The 26,232-nt window shown below is 40.8% G+C and overlaps 2 protein-coding genes and 1 pseudogene across 2 annotated transcripts; 2 read left to right on the forward strand and 1 right to left on the reverse strand.

Moving 5' to 3' along the window:
• Nucleotides 1-13,391: 13,391 nt before the first annotated feature.
• On the reverse strand, nt 13,392-16,037 carry LOC9270050 (pentatricopeptide repeat-containing protein At3g29230). The gene has a single exon (XM_015762977.3). It carries the CDS (start codon nt 15,914-15,916, stop codon nt 14,081-14,083), a length of 1,836 nt encoding a protein of 611 aa, XP_015618463.2. The 5' UTR covers nt 15,917-16,037; the 3' UTR covers nt 13,392-14,080.
• LOC107279691 (serine/threonine protein phosphatase 2A 57 kDa regulatory subunit B' alpha isoform-like) lies at nt 15,915-17,446 on the forward strand (annotated as a pseudogene).
• Nucleotides 17,447-20,132: 2,686 nt separating this feature from the next.
• On the forward strand, nt 20,133-24,596 carry LOC4352624 (chorismate mutase 1, chloroplastic). Its single transcript, XM_015763692.3, has 6 exons — nt 20,133-20,434; nt 22,478-22,715; nt 22,784-22,870; nt 23,351-23,494; nt 23,800-23,892; nt 24,109-24,596. The coding sequence occupies exons 1-6, from the start codon at nt 20,148-20,150 to the stop codon at nt 24,334-24,336; spliced, it is 1,077 nt and encodes a 358-aa protein (XP_015619178.1). The 5' UTR covers nt 20,133-20,147; the 3' UTR covers nt 24,337-24,596.
• The last annotated feature ends 1,636 nt before the right edge of the window (nt 24,597-26,232 follow it).

Consider the following 26,232-nt stretch of genomic DNA (forward strand, 5'->3'; position numbering starts at 1 on the left):
GCTGACGGGTGACAAATGGAAGAAAAAACATATTTGCTCCGTCTCATAATATAATATAATATAATAGATTTTGAGTTTTTTTTATACTGTTTGACCATTCGTCTTATTGAAAAAAATTATGCAAATATAAAAAGCGAAAAGTTGTGCTTAGAGTACTTTGGATAATAAAGTAAGTCAAAAATAATAATAATAATTTTAAATTTTTTTGAATAAGACGAGTAGTTAAACAGTACAAATAAAAACTCAAAATCCCTTATATTATAGGACAGAGACAGTAATCAATGATGATAATCACACGCTGTTTTCTTCCAAAGCATTTTTTTTCTTCGAATGTTGTTGCTGCTGGTGCCGATGAAAGCGATGCTAGTGAGAGAGAGAGAGATTGAGAAAAAAATGTGATTTTTTTTTGGGTTTCAAGATAGGCATCTCTTGTTACTATTTGGATTGGAACAAGAAAATCTGAACAGGAGTCAAAGAGGCGGTTTCTTGTGAGATCATATTGCTATCGATTTCATTTTTGTTTAGTCTTGAAAAAAAAGATCATCCTTTTTTTGTTTCTAGTGCCTTGTAATCGGGGGGTGCTTTCATGAGGGCATTATGTCATTATTATTATTTAGGTGTGGTGTTGGATTTCAAGGATTTCAAAATGTACTTGTAGCACATTCAATTCTCTAACTGACAGCATGACTCAATTGATGTATTTATATACTATTATTTCTCATCTACTACTACTAATTTCTTTATTAGTCCTTGCACTGTCCCAGTCAATTTCTTCAAGCAAGGACAAAATGCATCTACTCCTAACAAGTATTATTACCACAATTGAATAGGGAGTACCATACTCTAAATTGGATCAAAAGTACCAAAATTCACATCCCAAATTTTCCATGGTGCACACACATTTGGTACTAATCTCTTTGCAAACTTTCAGTACTGTTCATAAAGCACATATATGTTTTCCTTGTACCAAAATAAATAATTGTGCTGATGATCATGTTCTTGTCAGGGGACTAGTAGCATTATGGTGTAGTAGTAGTCCCCCTTTTTATTTCTACTTGTGCATTTCTTAATTCTTATTTTGTTCCCTCTCAATGGATTTACAAAAAGGGCTTAAAAGATGGTTGGCAGAGGCACCAGTGGGCCTCACACCCTCTGATTTTTTTTTTTTGGCTGCTGCTGCTGCAATGGAACCATGGAAGGAAGGAAGTAGCTTGATGCTGTTGTTGTTGTTGTTGTGACACCATAGATGTACAGTTATTACTGCACTAGGAATGGCATGAGCCACCCCATGTGCTGTCTGCTCTCTCACAACCCTAGTAAAGTTCATATCTGAATCCTCAGCTCTCACAAAATTCAGACAAAAAGAAACTCTTTAAGAAAATAAGGCAAGGTTTTGATACAACAATAACAAGGATATAATACTATATTTATGCTTCATTTCAGATAATGAGATATATATGGGAGATGAATTGAACTGGTGATGCTTCATTTCTAAGCAACATGTGTGTGTCTCTGTGACTTGAAGAAAGCACTGTTGCAATTGCAAGGGTTGCAGAAAAGAGGGGCTGTGACTGACCAATGACCAGCAGGTTTAGCCAAAACATGGCAACAGAGTGAACAGATAGAGTACTAGTAGTAGTAGGGTTTGGAGTTTGGAGTACAAAGGTGCTCCAGTGGAGGCAAAGATTCCTAATTTCAGATTTTTTTTTCTGTGGCTGAATTTTTATATTGTTTTTTTTCCTGTGCCAAAGATACTCTTGTGGCAGACAGAAACAGGAGTATACTCCCTCCGTCCCGAAAAAAGGCAAACCCTGAATTTCCATGCCAATGTTTGACCGTCCATCTTATATGAAATGTTTTTATATTTAGTATTTTCATTGTTGTTAGATGATAAAACATGATTAATACTTTATACGCGACTTATCTTTTTAATTTTTTTCATAATTTTTTCAAATAAGACGGACGGTCAAACATTGGACACGGAAACCAGGGTTTGTCTTTTTTTTAGGACGGAGGGAGTAGTAGGGAGGAGAAAACATTGGAAAATGGTTTCATATTCTCATGGCCATCTCTTGTAAATCTACTAGTACTCCTGAATTTTAGAGAATCCATTTTTAATGGTGGAATTTAGGGCCCGTTTAGTTCGTGAAAAGGAATTTTTTTAGATGTCACATCGGACGTTTGACCGGATATCGGAAAGGGTTTTCGGACACGAATGAAAAAACTAATTTTATAACTTGCTTGGAAACCGCGAGACGAATCTTTTGAGCCTAATTAATCTGTCATTAGCACATGTGGATTACTGTAGCACTTATGGCTAATCATGGACTAATTAGGCTCAAAAGATTCGTCTCGCGATTTCCCCCCTAACTGTGCTATTAGTTTTTAAATTTATCTATATTTAATACTCCATGCATGTGTTCAAAGATTCGATGTGATGTTTTTGAGAAAAAATTGGGAACTAAGCAGGGCCTTACTAAGAGTATTACTACTATAAAACAATTAGGAAAGGGAGTGGAAAGATCTGAAATTTGACAAGTTCCCTGTTACCTTGCTATGGTCTAAAGCTATGAATAAAAATCTAGAACAATTTGAAATGAGAAGAAATAACAAGGAACAAGGACACAATTATTGACCATGTCCTAGTATTAGTCAACTACTGATAACCATTTTGGAAAAAGGTAACTAATGATCATCTTGTATTACTGGTTTGCATCACAGATCAATGGTCAGTGACAGTGGGCCTAGGTTCAATCCTCAACAATTGTATGATTACATAGCGTTAATCCCTAGATTTGTGCTATTTCAGTCGTTGAATTTCGGAATTGCCATTTGTAATGCATAGAATAGATTAATTAAACCAGATAACCATACAAATGGGCATATAACTGCATGACGTAAGGGGATTAAAAAAAAGTCAGATGTGTTTACTGCACTTTGTGAAAGCTGCAATGATGCTCGTCATAGGCCCTGGATCTAAAACCGTACCACTTTGTGACATTATTAATACTAGTTATTTTTACTTTGTGCTTTTTCTCTTGCTACTTTTTCATGTGGTTTTTTTTTTCTGCCACGCCCAGACAAACACAATTTCCATTTCCTTCTGATAAACAATTCAGTTGAAAAGATCCGCATTTTGTTAGTTGTTTTCTTGTTTAACTTTGGTCAGTGTTTGGTGAGTAGCAAAATAGCAACATATTTATGTAGTAAATGCATTTTAAGATAATGGGAATCCCGAGTTTTGCCTCAACAAAAACTACAATCAATTATATATTACAATGTTTGTACTGTACCATATAAGACTACGAATAAAACTTGAAAACATGACAAAATACACAATAAATTATAACACTAAGAGGCAACGTTTATTCAGGAACCTAGCCTATGTAATAAACCTTCATCCATGGTTGGCAAAAATTTGCTTCACCATAGTTTCTAAACTCTGGCATACGAGCTACTCCCTCCATCCTACCGAATATGATACATCCTAGCACTACGAATTTAGATATACTACCATCCAAATTCGTAATACTAGAATATGTCACGTCAGTTTTAAATTAGTATTTTATGGGACGGAGGGAATACAAATTAGCGAGGCAATAAGTCGATTAATTAGCAGACCCATGTCATGACTCTTCTATATCATCATTATTCATATCAGTGCTAACAACCCATATCACTTTGGACAAAGGCTACATTACATGTGTGTGTGCTTTTATTTTGAAATTGCATTTTTCAGATTGTACTTTTGTACTGAGGAATATTTGCTATACATCCAGCCGTGTGCGTTTATTAGATTAGCAAGGGAAATAAGAGCAGGAGCAAGAAATGGGTCCAGTACTGCTGGAAACCTCATAAGTCATAACAAAGGTATGATGTGCATTTAATCCAATGTGGGGTTTCAGAGCATTTGTAAGGTGAGTAGATGATGCCATTGCTTCCAATGTCTCCAATAATACAATCTCTCCAATTATAACCTTAATCACTAGGGAGAAAAACTGTCAAGAGATATTTAGGAGAATACATAATCAATCGCTCACCATCAATATTAATTGATTGTATTCAAGAACATGATCACAAAGGTGAATAATTAATCCAAAAATCTTCTTTTGTCACAGCTAGATTAACAAATACTCCAGTAACAACCAACAGGTTACTAGTTGTAGTACTAGTACTAGAGAATAAAAAATGGAAATAGGTAGGGGGTTGTACTGCAAATTGGGAATTTATTATGTGGGGCTACGTGGATGGGAAAGCACTATTTATGACTTTATTCTGCCCTCTGTGTGTGTACCTCAAAGTCCTTTTCAACTCTGAGCTCGCGATCTGTTGTTACTTGAGATGGCTCTCCTGTGGACCCACTCTCACTGACAGTGTGGCCCACAGCTCAGAAGCATCCAAGTAGGAGTATATTGTACTACTCCAAGTAATATGTGATGCCTAGAAACACCTGTCTTTTCATTTATTTTCTAGTGCTATATTAATTTGGTGCAAAATGAGGGGTTAACCAAAATATTTTGCGCATTAATGCTGAGCTCTGTTCATATAGGCCGTGTTTAGTTTCAAAATAATTCTTTAAACTTCTAACTTTTTCATTACATCAAAACTTTCCTGTACACGTAAACTTTCAACTTTTCCATCACATCGTTCCAATTTCAACCAAACTTTTAATTTTGATGTGAACTAAACACAGCCATAGTTTGAGTGTTAACTGGAGTAGTATAAATCAAATATAAAAAAAATGTTATAGAAGTATAATATCAATGCTATATATGTGTAGCATCATAACCTTTTCCGCATCTTTATACTCCATCCATTCGGAATGCTTTGTTATTGGGCACTATTCACATTTAAACATTGACTACCCATGCATGTTTCATTATATATCTATACATATAAACATACATGATGGTGTATAAGTGTATTGCATCCTAAATATAAGCATTAAAAGATGGTTTCATTTTAATTCAACCATTCACTCCCTCTGTCCTAAAATATAAGCATTTTTAGCATAGTGCCAAGTCAACCATGTTTAACTTTGACTATTAATAGAAAAAAATTAAAAAGATCAATCATGTAAAATTGATGTTATTAGATTTATCATTAATCAAACTATCATAATATGCAACTTTTTTATTTAAAACATTTTATTTTTATAGATATTGTTGGTCAAAGTAATATCTCGAATACTGTGCCGAAGTAAAAAAAATACTTATATTTTAGGACGGAGAGAGTAGAAAAATGTTGGTAGTCAAAGTTGAAACAGCGACGTATATAAATACAGGATGTGTATAAGTGTATTCATCCTAAATATAAGCTTAAAAGACGGTTTCATTTTAATTCAACCATTCACTCCCTCTGTCCTCAAATATAAGCATTTTTAGTATAGTGCCAAGTCAACCATGTTTAACTTTGACTATTAATAGCAAAAAAAATTAAAAAGATCAATCATGTAAAATTGATGTTATTATATTTATCATTAATCAAACTATCATAATATGCAACTCTTTTTATTTAATTTTTTTTTATTTTTATTGATATTGTTGGTTAAAGTAACATCTTGAATATTGTGCCGAAGTTAAAAATGCTTATATTTTAGAACGAAGAGAGTAGAAAAATGTTGGTAGTCAAAGTTGAAACATCGACGGACACCAATTACAAGTATTGGGAATAGAGTAGGTATATAAAAACAAGTTTGTTGGTTCGTAACAGTATACTCTAACCCATCATCTTAATTGGGGTGTGTGCATCTTAAACCTCAGGTGGAAAATATATGGGGTGTGTGTCCCACTTATCATAAGTAGTCCATTATTCAGCCAACAAATTTGTTTTAATCTAATTTTTAGCTAACAAAAGTTTAATAATAAGCTATAAATCAACTAAAAGATTATGTGAAGTATAGAGATAAAGGAAAATAAAAGATGTTAACTTTCATGCAAGAGCTAGCAATCACATGGTTTAAGATAAATACATTAATTATATATAGATGCGTGAAAGAGATGGGAGAAAAAATTTAAAGACAATCTTATAACTCTTTTATATTATATAAGTTAGCTCTAATATGAACTTATAGTTGATAGTTAACTCTACTATTCAACTTGCTCTAAAACAATGAAAATTATATCCAAGCACGTGCCTACTTCTTTTAATAATGGAATTCAACACAGATTTTGCTTCAAAGAAGCTATATATTCCAATTACTATAACTGTTACAGACAAACAATACTAGTATGTACTAAACAATGTGCATACCGTTCAACTTTCAACCTATTGCAAAAAAAAAAAGAAGAAAAACATGTATTTTATCCATGACAGAAAGAAAGCGAAAGTAATTAATCAAATCAGGAAGCTGGTGTATATTAATCACCATTATGCATGTCACAGTACAAGGTATACATGGACCTGCGTGGAATAGTCGCCGGGATTTATGAAGCAGATTACCAGTGTTTGATGGTAGACTTGTACTAGTCTATTACTCCTATCGAATGGAATTGATATATTCAACTCAAATGGATGTCTTTTTAAGAACGAAATGGGTGTTATTTTGTTTGTTTAAGCATGAACATCCTCTGAAAAAAAAACATGAACATCGAGCTGATTTGACATCCTCGGCCTAAATAATTAGGATTTAAATTAATTTGGAAAAAAACAAAGTACAACTAATTCATAGAAAAGTAATATTGATTCGTGGATATGCAATATGTATTGAACCGAAAGAATAGGTAAGAAGATAAAAAAACTTGTTTTAAGACAAATTTTAGAGGTTCGAGATAAACTTATTATGAAATGGAGGGAGTAATATTCATAAGAAATCATACAAAGTGTGCTAGTTATTTATGGTTAATTATATCTCTCTTGATGAAAATTATTTTTCTAAGTAAACTTGACTAGAAAACCCCTGTGTGTTCGATGAGTTATAGTGATGGGTTAGTGTGGTTTCAAGGGCTTGGATGAGTTCTATCGTAATCTTTTATGTTTATACTTATAAACTAAAATTTAATTTTAGAGTAAATTTTATGGTTTTCTCATCGTAGTTTATATTACAACATTTGTTTATTAATCGCTAAGGACATGTAAAAATAATTTCATACATATTTTTTCTGATAAACCATTCGGATAAACATAAGCAAACGAGTAAATTGCACCCATGGTACAACAACTTGGCATGTGTATGCGATATAGTGCAAGAACTTGAGAATTGAATGTCCGAGTGTAACAACTTCACAAGTGGGTGCGTTCTAGTATAAGAACTTGACAATTTAATATTTTGGTGCATCAAATTGGCTAAGCATATGCTAGCTGAGTTTTTTTCACGATGTAAATATGCCGTTACACAGTATTCCTATGGATATTACCTTATAATATTGAATTTAATCTTTAAGAATTATACTGCACATACAATTTACATCCAATTACCTTTAAGATTTTTTTTTATTTTCTTCACCTTCTTAAATATCAACCGAAATATAATAATTTCTACATCCAGTTTAATTGACTTTAAGTTATTAGTTATTAGGATAAAAAAAATAAATACGCTTATACAAATCCACGCTAGTATATTGTCAAAATAAGTACTTAAAAATTGAATTTATATAAAAAAAAGCTCCAAATAATTAAGTTGTCACGTACTTCTTAATTTATTGTATCAAAAATCGTGACTACCTTACAAGTTATTGTATTTATACGATCACTTATAATGTTTTTATACTAAATTGCACCTTCATGCTAAGTTATTGTATTAGAACGCTCATTTCTTAATTTATTGCACCAAATTACACCCACATATCAAGTTGTTACATCGTGGGTGCAATTTACTCTAAGTAAAATGATTGAGCTTTCCATTGCATGCTCTGAGAAAACGGTACAATGGAAAATTCTTAAACGGTACGTACATTTTCCAAACATGCTGAACATTAAAAAAAATCTTTTATGCTTGCATAAATGAACACACTTTCCAAACTCTTAAACTGTATGTTTTTTTTTTTAAAGATTCTACATCTGAATTTCTTATTACAGCGTTTGTCAGTTATAATGGTTAATTCATTAACTTGTAAATTCAGTTAATCATCATAAATCATTCGTCTATCCATCCTTTCAACCATTTCATCAGACAATTAAGGGGTGCTTTCGTTCCTGGGGGATTGGGTGAGAAAGCCCATCGTATTCCGCACGCACGCTTTCCAAATTACTAAACGGTGCATTTTTTGCAAAAATTTTCTATAGGAAAGTTGCTTTAAAAAATCATATTAATCCATTTTTAAAAATTAAAATAATTAATACTTAATTAATCATGCGCTAATTAATCCCCTTCTCCTAAACTCACTCTTAGCTGGGTTTCGAGAGAGAAGGGACAAGCAGCCAGTCCTAGCAAAAACATGAAGTCATGGTCTTCAGAGAGCATAGCATGCAGAGGCTGTCAAGAAGTCGATCATGACGTGACATCACAGCGAGCGATTCAACAATAATATCTCATGCAAATCAAATCAAACAAAAAATCTGTGTCGTTTGCCTCTGCTGACCGGAATTTACTCACACCGAACCTTCCCACCATAAATAAACGCCCGTATACGTGTCTCTCATTCGATTATTCAACCAGCTGTGGTTCAAAATTTTGACCCCCCCTGTATGGCTTTCGAACGGCCAAAATTTGAGCCCTATCAAACTCAAATTGAATATCGCACTGTTCGAATATCAGATTTGCTCGGAAGATGGAGTATATTTTTAGGATTGGATTCACAATCTGAAAATATTAATTATATGGTTGTTAGGGCATGTTTAGATTGTAGCCAAAATAATCCTTACCAAGTTTTAGCAATGCCAAAATTTTGGCAAGTTGGCACAAGAATTTTTTATGTATTGACCAAGTTTGACAACATACTAAACGTAAATATTTTTTTGGCAACTTAAAAAAAAAGGTATGGTTAAAAATGGCATCAAAATAAACAGGCCCTAAGATTTTTGTATTTCTATAGCTGCTTCATTTGGGGATTTTGGGAGGATACGGTTTCCTTGCGCCTTTCCCCCTTTGTCTAGGAGTAGCAGCTTCTAGTTTTATCTCTTTTTTTCAATCCCTACTGTCCCTTTCTTGTATGTTTGCAAGGGCCGGTCCGGGCCGTTGTGTTGTCTAAGTAAAACTTTATTTCTTCTAATATATTAGCGTGTATTCCTTTTGCGTGTTCGCGAAAAAAAGAAAAGATTTTTTATTTTTAGTGGTCCAAAAGGGCAAGATTAAGCAATGAAAGTGATAAAAAGAATACTCTTAAGTGCAAAAAGAATTTAAAGTTGCCGGCATGTATGCATGTGTTATTTGAAGTGTGGCTCATAAGTCATAAACCATACCAACTTTAAATTTTTGCACTTACGATCAATTGTTTTTTTCATTGTTGTAAGAGTTTTTTTCTTTTGCTGATTGTCGTAAGAGTTATAAATGTCGGTAACTAATTACTCCTACATTACTAACCGATTAACAAATCCTAGATCAACAGCCACTGTAGCAAAAGAGAATTGGTCGACTGCAAACTTTAGGCTGTTGATCAATCCATTTCGTAGAATTTGCACATCTTCAAACTTCCCAAATTTTGGATTAGTTCAAACTACAACGATGTTAACACTGTATTCTTGCTGGATAATACCACAGGAGAAAGCAGACAAAACAAAGGAATACCGGTACATATATATTTTTGACATTTTGTACTCTAGCTGCCTCACAGCCTTCACAGCTGTCTTAGGGAATGGCAGAATCGTAATAATCTATTTAACGAGGGGCAAATTGGGAGAGCGATGAGCACAAGAAATTCCCTGCGGCCCACCATCCCGAGGCGGATCGGTTCTACCGAGAATCTAGGATCCACCCGGTACACCTCCCCAAAATTACATATTTGCCCCTCGTTTCTGTACTTTTGTGTGTAACATTAGAGCATGTATAAACTGTAAGCCAACGATAGACACATGTTTAGAAGATGAAAGAGGAGATAGAAGAGCAGCGTATTACAAATTTATACTATCTCCGTTCCAAAATAATTGTATTTCTAGGATTCAAAATTCGTCCTAAAATAATTACAATTCTAGAGTACTAATTGCCCCATCAATCATCTCCCATTCAAATTTCTCCCTATTTTACTCTCAACCATCCTCCCACTCTCATATAAACACCATTTAATGAGGGGCATCATAGTCTTTCTTCTCAAACCTTAATATATGCTAATTATTTTGGGACGAAGGTACTAGCCAGCTGTAGCACAAACTCAGAGATGTAATGTGTGCATGACAGGATTAGGTATTAATAGTGTAGTATATTTTTATAGGTAACTATAGGAGTATATGAAAATTGACTATACATGATTTGGAGTTCGTAGTTGTCTACACTATTAAACTTGCTCCTACTCGTCAATTCCAATGGCCTCGAACATGTGAAGGAGGATGGCATTTTGTTCAATTTGCCGGCTGTATGATATGAATCGATTTTGAGGATGATAAGGATTTAATATGGATGTATAGTTAGCTGATTTTACATATGAGAAAAAAAAAAGAATGTTCCTACGACATGTTGTATTTTTTTTCTAAAAAATGGATAAATTTGAGATTGTGTGTTTAAAACCCTTTAGGTTCTCTATTTGCATGCTTTCTCTAAGATAAGAGTGGTAGTGATTTAGTTAAGTGATGGTTGTTGCTTGGGACTTGTGGGTATGCTTCGAGTTTGTCTTGGTCACCATATCTTTCTTTGTGTCGGTGGAATTGTATTATTAGTTGTTACTCTGAATTGTTGGTTTCTATATAGATAAATATATCTATTAAAGAAACCGGCAACACCTGCCTTTTTCTCCGCCAACTTCTTGCATCGGTTTCCCCTTCTTTTGTGTGCGGTGTTGACTCTATAAATGGATCCAGACGTACTAAAATGTCTTGATTATATTTCATCCATATGAAAGTGTGAAGATTTTAATTTTAGCAATTAAACTTAAATATGCGCCTTGTATAGAAAAAAGTAAATATGACAAAGAACATTGAATTTCATAAAGACAATACAAGCATCTAAACTCATGGTTCCAACCACCTCAATCTTTAGAATATGTTATCCATCACAATTTTGTAATTTACCACTAAAAGTAGGTGGTTGGTAACTAATGACTTAACAGAAGATGTTAAATATTTATATATATAATTTTTATATACGTGTCTTTAATAATAAAAAATGCTGTAAAATAAACCAATATAAAAAATCCACAAAATCAACTTTAAAATTAAGTTTATAAAATATAAAATAGTATCACAGTGACAGGAAGAGGTAAAACACTCAAAGATTCTCAATGTGACCATTCGATTGGATTAGTTAATTATGGTGTTAATTGGGTCGATGTGGATGGATTGAGGCGAGATGGTGGTTGGCGTTTGCGTTTGCGTGGGTCACGTGACGGATGGATGTCTCGATTTGTTTATATAGTTTGCATCTCACTTCACTCGCTAACGATGAGCTCAACTGATCGACGACCAAGCAAAGGAAAAGGACGGTCTCTAAGATCTGCTTCTCTGCCGTTTCTTCCTTTCTGATACCGACCACGGCCCCCCAGATCAGCATGGATCTTCTGTGCCCATTCGCTCCCGCGTGCCCGGTTTGAACCGGAAATGCGAGGCGAAAGGGGAAATGTGTATTCATCGGTTTTTCATTTTCATTTTCTTTAGGGACTAGGAGCATTCGAGCGGTTTACAATGATATGAATTTTGTGTCTATCTAGATTTGGTTGATGCCAGGGGCAGAGGCAAGATTTCATTGAGAGTAGGGATGAACCATGCTGTTTTAAAATTTTCACTGAAACTGTATCTAAAATTTGGTATTTTCGCATTGAAATTATTTGTCACGAGTGGGGGCTTAAGCCCAAGTTACCCCACACATGATTTTCGTCCCTGGTTGATGCTTCGTCATGCTAGAACAGAGAAGATATGCCGACCTTGGTTATTCAACCGTGTATGATAGCTCAGCGAGATTAGTGTGATGCATCACATTCGGATGATATATGTAGGTTTTTGAATTATAGGCTAAAGGCTAATATTAATGTGTAAGAGTCTTTTTATTGCCGTTAATTGGGTCCATTTGAATTTTCTATTTGGTTATGTATCTATAAATAATGAATTTTTGGAAAGATTAATATCTATAATATTAAGGAGCTGCAACTTTTTTTTGCTTGTCTATTTGTCATATAAATATAATCTTACGCTTTATGCCTAAAAAGTATACAGTTAAATATATGTTTGCTAAATTTTAATCAAATTCAAAGATAAGTTGCTTTAGACTTGATAGTCTGAAGACTCTGAACAAGAGGAGTGAAATATCCTCACAGAAGAAAATAGTAAAGTGGGGTAAAAAAAATAGTACAATCTCTACCAACTTCACAAGTAATCACCATTGAGTCTCAACTAATGCAGCACAAGGGGGTTACACAAGGCTTACGTTCATAAGATCCCCCAGATTGGATTCCTTGGCCTGAACAAATCTCGAAGCTTTAAAGGCAGAAGCTGGTGGGGTAATAAAGTCCAACAGTAAATAAATCAACGGTTCAAAAACATGGGGCAGACATCCCAAACTTTGCATGAAAAACAATTCACAATCAACTGTTTAAACAAACCATCTGAGTCATTTTTTCAGATAAACACAATTGTTCTGCTTCTTGCCTTGCAGATGCAGCTGATGCACTTGTCACCAAAAAAAAATTCTCATATCCTTTTCTGAGTAAAGAAAATGTTCTTCTCTTTTCTTCAAACTGACTAGACATCTGAAATATTCTTGTCTATAATAGTATATGAGTCCAGTATACCTTTTCAAGATTGTTTTTGATATCTTCTCTGTAAAGGAGAATATATAATGTTCCATAGAAGATATCTTTCTTTAGGGCCAATGGAACTGCCTCCTTAGGTATCTGATATACTGTTAATCCTTTGGTTTAGAATAATATCTCTGTTTATTTTCCAGGTGCAGAGTCAGCTTAGGGTCATGGACTCGTGGTATATTTTAAAAGCTTATTTGGATCTTGATTGTTGTGTAAACTTACTAGGATCATATTTAGACTGTTTCTGTTACTTTGAAGAAATATTAACCGGCCAGCACATTTTATTTGAGATCCTTGGAACATATTTTTAAGCCGCACATTTCGTTTTCTTTTCTTGATAGCATCGAAGTGACTTTTCTTTTTAAGAAAATGGCGAATCTTGGAACAGTCTGAACTTGGTTAACTGATTATTGGAGCTCCAAACATTCCACTCGATAACCTAAAATATTCAGGTTAGGTACATCTCCAGAGTCACAGATGCCAATGTTTTTTTTTCCCCTTTAGAACCAAATGATAATGATTGACCCAGCTTTCAAAAGTTGAGAAATACTATTGTGTTGAATACTTAGCATCACAGCAACATAAAATGTGATTCTTTACAATATACAAAAATTTGAATAGATGGTCTACATGTATTTATGTGAAATACCACAAATATGTTCTCAATGCATGAAGATATCTGCATTGAAATTTGATAGAACAATATATACTTCTTCATTCATACGTTCGTTTAGAAAAGGATGATACATGTAAAATATGAAGTCAAGAACTGTAAAACCTCCAAAATATACTATTCTTATGCGCTAACATTGTACTGTTGCAGTGGAAAGAGAAAAATGCTGCTCTGTTGAATCTTGAGTTCCTGTCTTCTGCTTTTTCAGAAGGCCCTAACCATAAACCTTTGTTTCGGTTTTGTCTAACCAGATGAAGTGAAGGCCCTAACCATGAACTATCCGACCATTGTCAGTGTTTTGTCAGTCACCCCCATCATCATCTGTCGTCATGGTAACAGTCATTAACAGAGCAAACCTGATGGCAGATGCGCAGAAGCTGATGAATGCCTCAAGCTTTCAACACATCCAAGGCTGTTCACTCAATCAAAGAAGCTTCTGTACCATGTCCTACCACCTTCTTGATTGCAGGCAGTACAAGGAATGGTGCTTCCTTTCTTCAGATCACATGATCTGCAAGGTTAATGACCAGGCAGAGGTTCCCAAATTTGCAATAGCCTATAAGCATGCATTGCCCTAATAAACGACTCACTGCACAAGCAGCTCATGGCCTGCTGGAACACAGCCAACATGCTTAACATGCGAGCTCAATCTGTCAACCATCTCAGATATCTGGTCTGAATCTTGGTGCTTTCTATCCCCCACGGTGAACTCATGGAACGTCTCATTGAGTTCGACCCAGCTTGATCCTGCTGTTTTCTGCGACCCAGTTCCTTTCATCTGCATCCTTGCCTTTGCCATGTCACTCCACTGCCCAGCCTCAGCATAGATGTTCGAGAGGACAGCATAGTTCCCTGCATTCGACGGCTGCAGCTTGCTCAACTCGTTCACTGCTATTTCTGCATACTCCACATTCTTATGCAGTCGGCATGCACTGAGAAGGGATCCCCATATAACCTCATTAGGCTCCCAAGGCATGCTTTTGATGAGGTCGACAGCTTCCTTGATGAGCCCTCCACGGCCAAGAAGGTCGATCATACAACCGTAATGCTCTATCTGAGGCATGATGCCATAATCCCTCTCCATGTTGGAGAAATGCCGGCGGCCCTCATCCACAAACCCCATGTGTGTGCATGCACTAAGAACATTGATCATTGTCACAGCATCAGGGTTAAATCCCTGTTGCTTCATTTGAGCAAAGAGCTCCAGTGCCTTGTCTCCATGCCCATGCATTGCAAAACCTCCAATGATGCTGTTCCATGACACCGAATCCTTCTGAACAGTCTCAGTGTCAAAGACATAATCCGCTCGGTTCACACACCCACATTTGCAAAACATGTCAATCAGTGCATTGCACACATGGGTTGATCTCCCTAGATTCCTCTTTCGCACGTATCGGTGAATCCTCTTTCCAAGTGAAAGAGAGCCTGACTCTGCACACGCAGCCAGGATACTCACAACCGCGGCAACATCAAGTTCCACGGAAGCCTCCTTCATCTGAGCAAACAACTTACCTGCCTCATCAACAAGCCCTTTCTGTGCACATGCCGAGACCATTATAGTCCATGTCACCAAGTTCTTGCTAGGCATCTTGTCAAAGATCACCCGAGCCATCTCCAGGTCACCCTTCTTGCAGTAACCAGAAACCATCGTCGACCACGACACGACATTCCTCTCCGGCATGCGCTGAAACAGCTCGAAAGCCGCCTCCACCTCCCCTGCCTTTGTGTAGCCATCCAGGATCGTGTTCCAGCTCACCGTGTCCTTCTCTGGCATCTCGTCAAACAACTTCCTCACGCCAGCCAGCTCCCCCTCCCGCACCATCGCCGCCATAGCCGTGTTCCAGGACACGACATCCCGCTCCGGCATTTCGTCGAACACCTTCCGGGCGTCCGAGAACCCGCCGTTCTTGGAGTAGGCGTCGATAAGCGCGTTCCCGACGAAGGTGTCCTCGACGGACCCGAGCTTGACGACGTGCGAGTGCACCGCGCGGACCGGGGCGACGCCCGCGGCGGAGAGCGCCTTGATGAGGAAGGAGTAGGTGAAGCTGTCCCTGCGCGGCATGGCGGAGAACGCGGCGAGCGCGTCGCGCGGCGCGCCCCCCAGCGCGTAGGCGCGGAGCATGGTGTTGGCGAGGAAGGCGTCGGCGTGCGGGTCCCGGATCGCGTCGAAGACGCGGCGGGAGGACGGGAGGAGGCGGAGGAGCGCGTAGGCGGACACCAGCCTCGCCGCGGCGCGCGGGTTGAGGTGGAGGCCCTGCTTGAGCACCTGCGCGTGGAGCTCCCGCACGTGGGCGGCCCGCGGGAGGCCGCGCGGCAGCGACGCCAGGTGCTGCTCCACCAGCCGCCTCTGCGACGGCGCCCCCCACGTCGGCGGCGGCCGGACCGCCGATGCCGACGACGACGCGGCCGTGGACATGGACATGGACCACTTCACGAATCCTCTTCGGCGGCGGCGGCGGCGGTCGCCGGAGAAGAGGCGTGGCGAGAGAGGCGTGGCCGGTGAGGAAGGGGAAGCTGGAGAAGGGGCTAAGGTTGTTGTCTCCGGGTGGCTGACAGGTGGGCCCGGGCAAAACCTCTTCCAGGTGGACTAGGATTAGACGTGTAGTGAGGCGTTTGGTTTGGTTGGGCCTGACTATATGTGGGCTGGCCCTATGCAACGATGCATTTAGCCTCGGAAAAAGTCCACTTAGACTCCCTTAATTGTTCACCGAATCTAATTCGTCACCCTTAACTGTAAAACCGGATAGGACGACTCCCTAAATTATTGAAACCAGTGTAATTTGACTCTTCCAGCGGTTTTGGAGGGTGGTTTTGCTCACGTGGCGCTGACGTGGTGAGCGGGAAGAAGCAGCCGCCGCAGGGGCTAGACCACCGGGTGATGGTGGCGCTGGTCAAGATGGTCGCCGCCAACTTGTTCCTGCCTCCGGGCAATGCCGCCGTCCGCCTACCCGTCGTCGCTCCCGCCGCCGTCCGACGTGCTCGACGACGAGGTCCCCGTGATGGTGCTGCTCCCGTCGATCGTGGCCGCACCTCCACCTCGTCTACGACGTGCTCACCGCCGCGGTCGCCGCCGCGGACACCAGGACGCTCCGCAACCACGTCGACCGGAGCTTCCTCGTTGGCCTCGTGGCGCTCTTCGCCTCCGAGGATCCGCGCGAGCGCGACCGCCTCAAGACCGTCTACCACCAGCTCTACTCCAAGCTCACCGTCGAGCGCGCGTTTATGCAACGCACCATGGCCGTCGCGCTGCTCCGGTTCGTCTACGGCACGTCCCCGGCGGAGCCCGAGCGCCATTGCGGCGTCGGCGAGCTGCTCGAGATCTGCGGCAGCATCATCAATGGCTTCGTCGTGCCGCTCAAGGAGGAGCACCGGGCGTTCATGGCGCGCATGCTGCTGCCGCTGCACCGGACGCGGTGGGTGCACACATGCCACCGCCAGCTCTCCTACTGCGGCAGCATCCGTCGTCCGGGACATCTTCCTCCGCCACTGGTCGGCGACCAACTGCCAGAAGGAGGTGCTGCTCATCGACGAGCTCGAGGAGATCGTCGAGATCCTCGACCAGCACCACTTCGACAAGCTCGTCGTCCCTGTCTGCTCCCGGATTGCCCGCTGCGTCAGCAGCTGCAGCTCACAGGTTTGTGTGCTTCTTCCTCCATTTTCACAATCGATTTCATTTCAGTAAAAAAAAATCGATTTCATCTACATTTCCACATTCAATTAAGTAGCACATGCATAATTACTGCTTGCTTCCAACATCCGGGTTCGCGCTGGATCCGAGCGCCGGCCGGGCCTAGAGGGGGAGCGGCGGTGGGACTGCTTGGAGACGGGGCAGGCGGTGGCGCGGCCGTCGCCGCTCCAGCCCTCGCCCGCACGCTGCCGTCGCCACTCCAGCCCCCGGCCGCCGCCGCCATCGATGCTTCCGAAGGGGGAAGAGAAAAGGGGGAGAGAGAAGAGAGAGAAGGGAGAGAGAGAGAGGGAGGAGGAAGAAGAAGGGAAGGAAAAAGGATGACACGTGGTCCATATGTAGGTGGGTCCCATGATATATTTTGTGTTTGAATGGCAGATGGGCCCCACATATATTTTTTTAATTCTAAATGCCACATAAGTGCCACGTGTAATGAAAACCGGGTTAGCACTGCCACATCAACGTCATGTTAGCAAAACCGCTCTCCAAAACCGCTGGAGGAGTCAAATTGCACTGGCTTCAATAATTCGGGGAGTCATCCTACCCGGTTTTACAGTTAAGGGTCACGAATTAGATTCGGTGAACAATTAAGAGAGTCTAAGTGGACTTTTTCCTTTAACCTCCGTCCCTCGCGCCACTCCCCAGTTCGCTCCCCGACCGTATCCCGCCGCTGCTGTGGGAGGAGGCGAATGGAAGCGGCACCGGCCCAAGGAGGAGCGGCGGCTTGGCCGTCCGCGTCGAGGCGCCGAAGTTAAGGCTGCGGCAGCCAGCGCCGCTTCCCATCTCACTCCCCGACCGCATCCCGCCGTCGCCGTAGGAGGAAGCGGAAGCGGTGCCGGCCCAAGGAGGAGCGGCAGCTGCGCCGTTAGCGTCGGGGCGCAGAAGCTAAGGCTGTGGCGGCCAGTTCCGTCCTACACCGACATCGCGCTGCTCCCCCCTCTCCCGACCACATTCCGCCGTCGCTGTGGGAGGAAGCGGATGGAAGTGGCATGAGGCAGAGGAGGCCGACGGCGATGGCTTTGTCAATTGGGCAAACGGGTCCTTCCCCGGGCTGCCGAACGTCGTCCCCACCGCCGGATGCCGACGCCGCCGACTGCCGCCCCTAGTTCCGCTGCGCCCCGATGCCGCCAGCCGCCGCTGCCAACGAGAAGAAAGAGAGAATATAGGAGGGAGTCATTGACAGGTGGGTCCCACTTTATTTTTAAAATTTATTTGATGACTGGAATGCCACGTAGGTGCCACGTCAGCGAAACCGCCCTTCAAAACCGTTGAGTGAGTCAAATTGTACTGGTTTTAAGAGTTTGAGGGTCGAGATATCTGGTTTTGTGGTTTAGGATCACGAATTAGATTTCGATCACTTTTGAGGGTCACGAAGTGAACTTATTCCTTCTTGATGGGTCTGACGGTTTGGGCCCGTTTGGTTATGGGCCTAGTTGAGCGATCATTTTGAGTTGGGCTTAGCATGGGCCGTCATTGTACTTGGGCTGCTAGAGCAAAAGCTATCATAAACATTTTTGTCATTTAGCAATTTTAGTACTCCTTTTCTTTTTTGAAACGGCAAGATAAATGTCATGAATGCGAGAAGATTAAAACGGCTAATGCCAGCTGCATGCCGGATTTCAAAGCCAGAAAAAAATTTGAACGAATACATGCTTTGGATTCCATCAATGTGTTTGTACACATGACCTTTTTTTTTTCATCAAATGAAAAGTTCAAAACAAATATGAAAAGTAGACGGAAGAAAACAAAAAGGAAAAAAAGAAAGGAAGAGATGCTCTGCTGCTCTGGTGGGACCCACCTCAGGGGAGGGGATCAGCTTGACTCACCCTGACACGTCCTGACTCGCCAACCGCCTCTGCCTCCAAGTGCGTGCTAATCCTAATCTCTCTCTCGTCATTAGCAGCGCTAATTAACCCAAAGTACATAAGATTAGCAGTAATCCGTAATTAGTGGAGTAATTAATCACCAAGCAATGGCGCTGGCTTGGCTTGGCTTGGCTTGGCCCGCGCGCGAAGAAGAAGATTCGTTCAACGATCGGACGGCCATCCGGAAAGCAAGGAGAAAAATGGAGGGACAGGATCGCTGCTTAATTAGCTGGCAATTGCTTTCTTCGCCGCTACGTATCATGCATGGACAATGCATGTGCTTGTGCTTCCCCTTGGTTTAATTCTCGCTTCGCTTTTTTACTCCTCCCTTTGGTTTACTCACAAACTTTTTTTCAAAAAAGAAAAATCTTGATGGTTAGGAGTATTTAAGATACTTGGTGATTTTTTTCATACATGGTATAATACTATAATTTGGATATGGAGAACTCATACACACTACGCTTTGTGCCAAATACAATAAAAATGAGACGATCTAGATCATGTTGTTTATAGTACGTAAATAGAAGAGATAGATATGTCAAGTTATGATGTTTGTATATAGAGGAGGAAAGTATATGATATATTTATCCTACACATTGTTTCCTTCTCGCTTTACACGTTAGTATTTTGGTTCGCTCGCACCTTTTTCTATCTTAATTATTACTTATCCACACATTGTCGACGTGGTTATGTATGTATACCGTTTATTAGAAAAGCATACCGACAATGTAGCGTTCTCGATATATTTTCCAGCATTGTTTCTTTCCGCCTTTTTACGTAAGGTATTTTCGAAAACAAATTATACACAATCAACAACATATGTGTCGTTTATCGCGATGGTAATGGATACGTTTAATCCTTTTTTAATTGCTTCCAAGTACCAATATAATCACACTCTTCACGACCCTCCCACATTTCTTACTCATCCTTACACCATCTCAGCCACCCAACGCACGATCCGACGGTCCACAATCCATCAACAGCACAAGGTGCGGTTCTACCACAGCCGCAGAGGCATACAAAGCTCATCACGGCCGTCCAGATCCGATCGGACGGTGGGGGATCGCTCCAACCCCAACCATTTCTCTCTATAAAAGCCGGCCATGGCGGCCACAAGCCAAGCTCACCGCCACCACTCCATTGCCATCTTCTTCCACCTCCAGCCTCCTCCTCCGCCTCCAATGGAGCTTCCCCTGGACAAGGCCGCGGCCCGCTCCACCCCACTCGCGCTCCCCGCCGCTGGGGCGGCGGCGGCGGCGAACCAGTCCCCGGCGTCTCTGCCACTGGGACCACCCGCGGCCGCCTCCGCCAAGCCCCTCGTCGCGGCCGCCAACCCGCCGCTGCTGCCGGTGGTGGCTCCGGCGGCGGCGGCGCCCAAGTCGTCGTCAGGGTGAGCTGTGTGTGGTGTGGGGTTTTGCTGTGTTCTTGTGTGTTCTTTGGTGGTTCTGAATTTGCTTGGTTTCTTGGAGGAAAAACTTGTGAGAAAATTGCACTGCGAGATGGGGGCAGGTTTGGATGTTTTGGTATCCAAAGCTGCACTCCTCTGTAGTTCGCAGTTAAAGTTGCAGCAGAATACTTTGCGTTTGCATTTCTTTTTCGCTGATCGAAACGATCTCATGTGTTCTTGGTTGTGCTTGCTCTTGATCATGCCGATGATCCTAGTGACATCCAGGGGTAGAGATCTATTTTGGCTTCCTCGAAAGCCCGGTTGATGATCTCTCGGTGTCTTGGAGAGGCAACCATGCTGCAGAGTACGTGTGTTCTTGGGTTTCTTTGGATGTTCTTGGAGGAGGAGAACTTGAGAAGTTGTTGCACTGTGAGATGGACAGCTTTGGGTGTTTTAATATCCAAAGCTGGACTCCTCTTTTCGCAGTTAAAGTTGCAGCGGCAGATGCTCTCTCTTCGTTTGCGTTTCTTCTGCGTTGAGATCTCGTGTTCTTGGTTGGGTAACGAAGCTGCATATATATGCTTTTCATGCCGATCCATGCATCGAACGGTAGAGATCTCTTGGGTTCATCGGAAGCCCGGTTGATGTGATGATCTCTCTCGGTTTCTTGGACGCAAACGCGTGCATGCAGCGTTGCAGTAGTACGTGTGATGTTCCAGGGTTTCTTTTGGTTGGTTTGAGTTGAGACTTGAGAACGATCGATCGACGACTAAAGGCTTGAACAGGTTGGATTTCTGCCGTCTTTTGGTTGCATGGAGGGTGTGGATGTTCTTGAACTTTTGGTGTTGGATCTTTGTTTTTCTTGGGAGGTTTTGGTTTGGCTTCTAGGTTTCTAGGTAAAGGTAACCATAGATCCAGAGTTGAGCTCAAAATGTTCGTCTCAAAGCTGCATGCAAGAGATCAATAGTTTTTGCACAGCTTGACGACGAGTTCGACGTACGTGCTAGCTTTTGCTTTTCTTGTTCGGACGATCAAAAGCCTGCATGCTTTCTTGGGTCTCGAATTGCTTTACTTTCTTTTCTGATCGTTTTATGCATGGCTGCTTTTAATTTGATCTTGTCTTCACTCCAGGGGTTCATGCCTTCTCATGCATGATCTACCCACTCACGTTCTTTCTCTTTTTCTTTTTTTTTGTCGTGCCATTTTTTTTTCCTTGATGACAAGCAATATTATTCGGTTCTTGGTTTCTTGAGTAGTATTTCTAGGTTTCTTGATAAGTATGTTTCAATGATTTTGGTTCAAGAGTTTCTGGGTTTTCTTTGGTGTTTTACTGCCAGGAGGGGTCAAAAGTTAAGCCCCTTTTGCTTTTTTTTTAGCTTCTTTGTTCTAGCTTTGTGTTTTTGGTGTTTTTTTTTTTGTCTTCTTCTTGTGGATGAATGCCTCGGTTCTTGTACTGATCTGCCGGTATTTTTGTTCAAGCTTTGGTCCCCCCTTACTCCATTTAGAGATTTCGGTTGTTTTATTTATGATTATTCATCGTGTGCAAGTTGATAACTATGGTACTTTGGATCACTTTGTGCTTCACCTTGATCTTGTTTTGTCACAACATGAACTAGTGCAAGGTGTTAGTCCCCCCTTTTTTAGCTTTCTTGAACATCTTGAAGCTTATTTCTGGTCATGCGGGTCAGGCTAAAGTTTCATCTTGAAGTTTGTCTGAAATCTTCAAGTATATTTGTATAATAATATACTGTGTAACATTAGTTCACTGTTCCCGTATTAATTGCACTGTTCAAGTATATTTTAAGTGTAACATTAGTTTTTAGCTGTGTTAAGAGTTCACTGTTCATTTATTGCATTATTCATCATTTAGTACTACATTAAACCTTGACATATACACAGTTGTACCAATTAAACCTACTGCATCGTTTGAAATTCCGTTTGGGTTAATTCTAACATCACACCGTCTATTAGATATGATCAGGTTTACTGCTTATTTAGCTTTGTTCAACACCCTGACTCTATTTATCTCTAATCATGTTGTTGTAGGGCCGTGGAAGAGAGCAAAGAGGGTGTGGAAGAGAGCAACAAGAGCAATGTGTTGACCATTGGCAGCATCAGGAGCACGCTGATGAAGCATGAGGACACCATCATCTTCGGCCTTCTGGAGAGGTCACAGTTCTGCTACAACCCGGACACCTACGACCCCAACGCTTCCAGGATCGTCCGGTTCAATGGCTCCCTGGTCGAGTTCATGGTTAAAAAGACCGAGAAGATGCATGCTAGAGTGAGTTCATTCATTTCTGCATTCTGAATTTGTGACAGGGACAGAATAATGTTGTGACATCCTTTCAGATGGGGAGGTACAAGAGCCCGGATGAGCATCCTTTCTTCCCTGAGAATTTGCTGGAGGTGGTGGAGCCATCTGTTGAGTATGAGAATGTAATATATATATCTCACTCCCCCAATTTTAGAGTCACTTTGTGATAATGTGATTTATGTGTTGACTGTTAAATCTGTCTGTGTTTTACTCTTTTTGTGCCATGCTGATGTGCTGTACTTTTTGACAATGTGATTTATATGTTTAAATCTGTCTGTCTTGCCATGCTGTTTACTAGCTCTGCAATTCCAGTTCTTTCGTGCACATGCTGATAATGATATTGGTATTAGGTTCTTATGATAATGTGATCATGTCACTGTTTCCTAATATAAATTTCTGAACTTACTACTTATGATTGGTGACATTTAAAATTAGAAGTTTCAGGTCAACATCTTAGTAACCATCTATATTCAGTCATCTGCTACTCTTTATTCAGAACAAATTGTCTGTTACTGTCTGTCTCCAAAATCATGTCATCAGCAAAAACTGTACTATTTGATACTGAACCTTACAAAATTGGCACTTGTGTACACACTACACAGGTTCTGCATCCAGCTGCTGCTAACATCAACATAAACAAAAGGATCTGGGATGTGTACTTTGGTGACCTTCTGCCAAGGCTTGTGAAGGAAGGAAGTGACGGTAACTGTGGATCGAGCGCATGCTGGGACATGTTAATTCTGCAGGTGATTTTGTTTGATAATCTGATCACCTCACATTTAAACTCATGTCACAACTTAGTCTTGAAACCTTGAATGTATTATGGGTAGTCCAAATGACAAGTGATTTCTTGTTGAAACAATATTATTGTGCTTATGATCCAATGTTGCAGTTTACACAGAATTTCTTAAACTCTTAATGTGGCACCCTGCTCAAAAAATGAAATTAGTATGTGAAACATGTTTTGGGCCTCATGAAAATTTGTGCAACCAGAAGTTCACTCCTTTTTTCTTTGGTTTGAACTGAACTTGGGAAACTCTTGCAATTGCAGGCACTCTCCAAGAGGATTCACTATGGCAAGTATGTGGCAGAGGCTAAGTTCCAGGGGGCACCTGACACGTACACGCCTGCAATCTTAAACAAGGCAAGGATACAGTTCTCTCTCTTTCTTTTTTTCTGAAATGGAACACAGTACAGTTCATCATCTCTACTTCATTGTACATTATCTGCTTGAGTTACTTACTAACCAGTAATCACACAATTAAGCACAACCATCTTAATCTCTAGTACTACATTGCAATCCTGATCTATCAGCATTGTACATCTCACTGATCAAACCTTTTTTTTTGGGTGTTTTCAGGACAGTGACAAGCTGATGGAATTGCTGACGTTCGCGAAGGTGGAGGATGACGTGAGGGCCCGCGTGATGAGCAAGGCCATGACCTTCGGCCAGGTGGTGAGTGAAGATCTGGAGAACGAAATTAAGCTCAAGATCGAGCCGGAGCTGGCCGTGGAGCTGTATGACAAGTGGATCATGCCACTGACCAAGGAAGTGCAAGTGCAGTACCTCCTCAAGAGGCTGGATTGAGTTTTGAGCCCCAACTATCCTTTGCCTGTCCATCTACAAGATGCTCTCTCTCTCCAGTTTCAGTTCTGAACTTGAATAATTAGGCCCTTATGTTTTGTTTTACCAGATACTGCTTTGAGTTCAGTTTTAGTTTCAGTAGTTTGCAGTTTAGTATCTTCATGTAATCCTGTAGTTGAAAGTTCAGTTCTCAGCAGAGCATTTGGTACTGAATTGCAACTTGAATGGAGGTTGTCTGAATTGAAAAGCCAAGATTTGAGCTATTTCTATGGTGAAACATGATCTTGTTGTCAAATGCTTATCTTTGATCTGCTCCTGTCTCTTTACTAGCTTGTCAAAACTATTTCTCTTTTCATTCTTTGCTTGGCCTTTGCCTGTCTTATCTCAAGATATTCACCAGTTTCAGTTCTGAACTGTGGACAGCAGCTTACAACTCAAATAATTAGGCCCTTGTTTTGTTTCTCAGGTTGTGTTGCAGTTCAGCTTTACTTTCAGTAATTGCAGTCTGGTACCTTCATGTAATCATGTAGTTGCAGTTCAGTTTTCAGTAGAACATCAAGTGATTGCAACTTTACTGAATTACAACCTGAACTGTGAGCATCTGAACTGAAACTCAAGATTTTAGCCCATGCTTTGTTTGATCTGCTACTAGTCTCCTTATACTTGATATTTTCATTGCTTTGTCAGTGTCAACATTTGGTCTACTTATACTTTATGTTTATGTCCTGGAACTCTGCTAAAACCTACTACTGGTTTAGGACATCTTAAACTTGGCCAGTTTATGTGAACAGAAAAGCCTAGAATTGGCAAAGGATTTCAGTAAAAATTTGTCTCACAATCCATTTTCTGACACTAGTTGCTTGTCCTGCCTTGTTAGGCAAAAACTACCACACTAGCAATCTAGCATTGTATACCTAACCCAGAATATTCCAAGAGAATGAACTCAGACAAAATATAAAATTTAGTAATGTGTTTTTGCATTTGAGACCTATTGCCATTGCCATCACTAGTTCAGTTGATCTTGGACATTAACATAATAACATGTGTGTGTGTGATCACTGATCAGTAAGTAGTAACATCTGTAATTTCTGTTAGAGTTTTCACAGGAGCATTAGGCAGCTAAATGACAAGCTCAATGAAAGCTCATTACTAATAATCAGGGTTGGATCCAACGTGGGTGCAAGAGTCCCCCCTACAACTACAAGACCCATGGATACCCTCGGAGCACCCCCTTCGATTTTTTCACCATAAATGATAACTAAAGGTTCTTAAATAGCTAGAGGTTGAAGAAACTGCGTAATTGAGCCCCCTAATTTTTTTTTGTTCCTGGATCCGCCCCTGCTAATAATTGGACTGATGGCTGCCACTCGCGGTATATGTCATGTGGGCCCTCATGTGTCTATGACATGTGGGTTCGGTGGTAAATTCTTAATTACTATTTGTAAGAGTGACAAATAGTTAAATATCTTGTTTAATTAAGCAGGTCGCTATCAGAGGCAGAAATGCATAAGCGGGTGCAGATAAACAAACACTAGGCTTGCATGCAAGAGCTGTTGGTCTTGTTGTGAGAATCACATGATGGTGACATGCCAAATTGTCAATGGGAGAGAGAGAGAGAGAGAGAGAGAGAGAGAGAGAGAGAGGAGTTGGGTTGGATGGAGGTCGGTGGTTTAGTTGAGCAGATGCCATCTAATTTTGCTTGTCAACCATATCAGAGATGGGGGCCCTTCAATTTTGCGTGGACCCGTTTCATGCACCATGGGAGGTGTAGAGTACTAAATCCCAACAAAATGACATGGTGTTGCCTTTGGTGAAAACGAAAGTGGCTTCAATATTTTGTAGGTTCGAAATGAAATCTCAAGTGATTATCTATTTCTACTTTTGGTCCAATAGTTATTG

Source organism: Oryza sativa, chromosome 12, assembly GCF_034140825.1.
Source record: "Oryza sativa Japonica Group chromosome 12, ASM3414082v1".
NCBI classification, from domain to species: domain Eukaryota; kingdom Viridiplantae; phylum Streptophyta; class Magnoliopsida; order Poales; family Poaceae; genus Oryza; species Oryza sativa.

Excerpts from the sequence above, each read along its gene's own strand:
- LOC9270050 (XM_015762977.3), bottom strand. The coding sequence starts at position 15,916 with ATGTCCATGTCCACGGCCGCGTCGTCGTCGGCATCGGCGGTCCGGCCG.
- LOC4352624 (XM_015763692.3), top strand. The coding sequence starts at position 20,148 with ATGGCGGCCACAAGCCAAGCTCACCGCCACCACTCCATTGCCATCTTC. Across the intron at positions 20,435-22,477 it reads GCGCCCAAGTCGTCGTCAGG|GGCCGTGGAAGAGAGCAAAG; the intron begins GTGAGCTGTGTG and ends ATGTTGTTGTAG. Across the intron at positions 22,716-22,783 it reads CCGAGAAGATGCATGCTAGA|ATGGGGAGGTACAAGAGCCC; the intron begins GTGAGTTCATTC and ends ACATCCTTTCAG.